Source organism: Triticum aestivum, chromosome 5D (assembly GCF_018294505.1).
Source record: "Triticum aestivum cultivar Chinese Spring chromosome 5D, IWGSC CS RefSeq v2.1, whole genome shotgun sequence".
Classification (NCBI taxonomy): domain Eukaryota; kingdom Viridiplantae; phylum Streptophyta; class Magnoliopsida; order Poales; family Poaceae; genus Triticum; species Triticum aestivum.
Window position 1 is genome coordinate 512,283,892 of NC_057808.1, and position 4,865 is coordinate 512,288,756.

The 4,865-nt window shown below is 49.0% G+C and overlaps 1 protein-coding gene across 1 annotated transcript; it reads right to left on the reverse strand.

The window, feature by feature from the left end:
* Window positions 1-893: 893 nt before the first annotated feature.
* LOC123125846 (uncharacterized) lies at window positions 894-2,728 on the reverse strand. The gene is made up of 2 exons (XM_044546293.1): window positions 2,365-2,728; window positions 894-1,294 (listed from the first exon to the last, which is right to left on the reverse strand). Exons 1-2 carry the CDS (start codon window positions 2,572-2,574, stop codon window positions 1,112-1,114), a joined length of 393 nt encoding a protein of 130 aa, XP_044402228.1. The 5' UTR covers window positions 2,575-2,728; the 3' UTR covers window positions 894-1,111.
* Window positions 2,729-4,865: the final 2,137 nt, after the last annotated feature.

The following is a 4,865-nucleotide window of genomic DNA, read 5'->3' on the forward strand; positions in this document are numbered from 1 at the left end:
ATCCACGTCAGAGCAACCTATCGGCCGTCCAACTCTATCTTGAATGACAAGCCAGGCAAGAATTTGTGCTTGGGGGAAGCCTAAACTCTCCAAGCTGTGGTGAGTATGAGCAAGCCTTTCACAGGGGTTGGCGAATTCCTGGATGTGCTCCAAGGAAATGCCAAGGCAGGTGTCAATTTGGCGAATCCAAGAGTTATCCTGCCAAGTCATGCCAACCATGCAACTCCTTCTGCGAGAGAGGTTGATGCTCCCTTCTTCGATGATGGCTCGGCTGCGCCTGGGGCTGTCGTTCACAATGACTGTGGTGAGATCATGACTGGGGCCGGTGGCTTGGGCACTGGGCCATCTGCTCTACGCACCACAACGTAAGCGTTAGCATTATTGAAGGGACTTGAATTACCGAAGCAGCTAGGGTGTCCACACATGTTGGAATTGAACTCACTAGAGCTTGTGCAATCTTGCAATGGTATTATTGAAGTCGAGAGTCCCTTGGCGGCGATTATGCATGAATGCGTTCTTAGAGCTCGTCGCTTCAGATCAATCTCCTTCCAGCATTGTCCATGCAAACTAAGTGGCGCATTCTTTAGCTAGGCATGCTTATGATTCTATATATTCTACTATGTTTTAGGATGGAGATTCCCTGGCTTCATTATTTCTCTTGTAATAAACAATGGCATTGCTTATTTCGTAGTAAAATGCGCCATGAAGCATTCCCACAGAAGATGTTGTATACAAGGCCAATTACAAGCATGCATGTCAGCACCGGTGTGCACCCATGTTAAGCCTGATGAGCCAAGTGTCTAAAAGAATTGACAACTTCGGGTTCCGTTAACGGGCGACCATGATTGCATCCATCTAAGTGGGCATGAGACCATGAGTGAGTAGGGCCAGTAAAACGACCATTTAACTGTTAAGCTTTTAACTTTACAATTCAACCACTGTTACTGCAGTGAATCATTGTACTCAACCATATATATGCCGATTCCTTCTGTAATGGAAAGTAGAATTTCAGATGAAAACCTAGAGTAACTAGTTCTGGTATCTCCTTTATCCTTCTCTCGACCCCCTCTCTACCAGAGAAATGCACAAATCCTAGCCATATCCACACCATTCAACCGTGCGGTGCCTCCCCCTGATCTTCTTCGGTTATCATGAAACCGAATCCCACCGGTATGAGAGAACAAAGAAGCAGTGCCATCATCTTGTAGGGGTCCTGCACATCAGGATTCCAGTTGAAATATCGTGCCACGAATATCCAAGCCATCATAGTGATACTCATCGCGGCCATGAAACACTGCAAAACCATATACACAGCAAGGTTGTAAAGCAAGCACGACAAATATAGATAGCTACCGAAATCCATGGACTGTGGTGCGTGGTTAAAGAAGTATAAATGCACGAGAGTAGAATCAAACATCTGAGTTTTTTATCTATGATCTAATAGATTATTACGGAGGAGGCACGTTATATAGGAAGATAAATTCAGAGGGGCAAAAGGAAGGCTGTAAAATCAGGTTCAGTTAACGGAGATTGCATCCATCTGCGTGGGCACTTGAGTGAGAAAGGGCCAATTAAACAACTATATATAGTTAGCCTGTCTCCTTCCCCCTTCTCTCGATCCCCTCTCTACTGGAGAAACGCACGGGCTTAGACAGTGCCTCCCCTTGAGCATGTACGTGTGTCCTAGTCCTAGGTCTCTGCATCTTCTTGTGTTATCATGAAACCGAGTCCAACTGGTATGAGAGCAAAAACGATAAGCCCCATCATGATATAGGGATCATGCACATCAGGGTCCGAACTGAAATATCGCCTCACGAATATCCAAGCCATCATTGCGATGATCATCGTGGCTGCGAAACACTGCAAAATCATATGCACATCGAGGTTGTAAAGCAAGCACGACAGATACAGATAGCTACCGAAATCCACGGACTGATGCGTAGTTGGAAGGATTGAATGCACGAGCGAATGATAGGTACTGAAATCCATGGATTGATGCATGATTAATAATAAATAACTAAATGCACGAGCGGGAATCAGTCATCTGAGTTTTCTATCTATGATCTAATAGATTATTACGGAGGAAGCACGTTACACAGGAAGATAACTCAGAGAGGCAAAAGGAAGGTTGTGAAAGAAAAGGGATGTGTGTGGCTAGGTCTTAGTCGACTGAGACTTTAAGGTTATAGTATATAATAAAATGAAAATAATTTTCTTACAAGAATCTACATATAAAATCAAAAGAAGATATTATCAACTGAGACATAACGAAGTCTAAATCGACTGAGACTTAGCAAAACTAAAAAGGATAATTTAGAGGGGTGAGTGAAAGGATAACTGGAAGGGGGTCTGTCTAGTGCACACCCTAGTGAGGATCTTGAAGTATTTCCAGACTGTGGGGTTGGGCGGTGGCCGTTGACGGAGGCGGACGCCTTCTTCCATCCGGCGGATCTGCTCCTCGTATGGCACAGTACCATACAGCAGCGGCCGGTGAGGGCCAGCGGGTCGAGACTGGCTCCCGTCATAGGAGGGTATATAGAAGCCGCCGTGGCCGCCGAAGAACCAGTATCCCATCGACGGAACACGCCGGACGGCTGGTGGGAGCAGATCGATCCCGGCAGGTGAAGTCTAGGCGCGACGACGGACGGAAAATCTTGGGCTCGTGGTTTCGGATCTGGTTTCGGCCTTTCGGGGGCGCGCGTGGGGATTGTGTTTTTTTTTTAGGGAAACTTGCGCGGGCCGTATCTCTGTTGGACACAAGCCCAGCGCCCCTTTGCTTCCTAGTAGGTAAACGTGGAAAGTCTTCTAGAAAAAAGGTAAACGTGGAAAGTCGAAAAAAAAAGTAAACGTGGAAAGCGGCGGTGAATAGCCGATTGCCATTCCTTCGGAGCGGACATTCCCTCGGGGCGACTCCAACCCGATCCATCGAATCGCTTGTAAATGTTTGGACCATGCTGCTCGGACACATTTTTTTAAGGGTGTCCAGACACATTTTAGCGATTCACTTTTGTGCATCAAACGTCTGTCTACTGCCTGGTTTGGACGTTCAAAATCTTGCAAACCGAAAGCAAAGCTTGGGAGGTTTGCGGGCGTTCCACATCTGCCACAAGGCCAACACAACGACCAGCAACGCTGCAGAGAAGAATATGGAGGACGATGTGGCGGCGGCCGGTGGCCCTAGGCAACACGGGGGGCGCTCACGCCGCCGCCCGAGATCACACCGGCGAAGCCTGGGTTGTGGGCTGACGGCGGCGGCGGGGCCTTCTCCCTCGCGCGACAACGGCAACGCGGTCACGACGGTGATTCGGCGGCAAGGAGCGGCGGGATCCCCTCGGTGTACATGGTGCGGCAACAGTGGAGGCGTGGCCACTCTGCGACGTAGGCGCCCGTGTGGCGGCGGTTGGGATCGCAGGTCTTACCGGGCCCAGATGAGCTTGGGCGGGCCGGTGGATCTGGTCCACGGCGACAGGCAAGCGCGGTGGGCCTGACGGCGCCAGCTGCTTAGGCACTGTGGTGGTGCCGCGGCCGGTCGGCCGGTCAGGCAGCGGCGGCGTAGATCCGTTTCGTCCAGTCCCCGGCAGAGATGGTGGCGGTCCGTGCACAAGATGCTTGATGGAGACTCTTCGAACAGTTCTGGGTGAAAACCTGCTCTCAGCTAGCTGCCAAGGTCGACGGTGGAGGCGCTCTTCTGTGTCGTTCCCTTCTTGAAGGCATCGCCGTGGAGAAGCTCCAGACCACTATATGCTATCTCCGAGGAAAAACCCTAGATCATTAGATTAGATGACAGTGGCGCTCTTGTGTCGCTTTCCTCTTGGAGGCATCATTCTTGGAGGTGTACACGGGCTCGAGGGACCAGTGGACGACATCTTTGGTGGAGCGATGCTTCATCCTACACATTGATGGCGGTGGATCTCAACGACGTGGCGATGTGGAGACTCGGCGTCCGATGTGGAGAGATGAACTTGCGCAGGAGGATGACGTTGTCTGACGTCATGGTGGCACCGATGGCAGAGAGGCCTGGCAAGGTCGATGCGTGAGTATCTGCTCTGAAGATGGATCTATGAAAGATGATGGTGACGGCCCTTGCAGCATGCGTATGCGGTGCTCGCTGAGAGTGCGCCGGACCGGTGTGCACTAGTAGAAAAAGAGGCTTCCATACGCCCCCATTAGTCCCCAAAATAATCGAACCGCGACCAAAGGGGTCTTTAGTCGCGGTTCGGGAGGAGACCCGCGACCAACTATCTGGGCCCAGCGCGCTCGGTCGACAGCTGGCGGACGGGAGGGGCTTTAGTCCCGGTTGGCCTGGCCAACCGGGACTAAAGGTCCTCAGGCTGGCCCGAAGGCCTTTAGTCGCGGTTGGCTAGACCAACCGGTACTAAAGGGCCCATCAAACTCTACACACACCCCCGGACCGCCTTTTCAGTTTTAGAAAAACCAAAAGAAAATGATGGAAATGTCAAAAAAAAATAAAAAAAAATAAGTTTCTCATGTGATATGTGGTCTAGTTGTTGGGAAAATTAACAAATATGAATTTCGACTTTATTTGCAAAATCTCTCTGGAATTTCGTAAAATGGGCATAACTTTTGCATACGAACTCGGATGAAAAAGTTTTTTATATGAAAAATCATCTACTCAAAAAGTTACATCCGAATTTAACCGGGGGAACCCCGTTAAACATTTTCAAAATCCTCAAAAACCTAACAGAAAAAAGATACGGGGCTTTTAAGATCTGGAGAGGCAAAAAATTCAAAAAAATTCAAATTGTGGTCAAACTGTGGTCAAACAATGGTCAAACTAATTATTCTAGAATATTAGTGTTACTAAATAATTATTTCAGTTTTTTTTAAATTTTGGTCAAATCTGG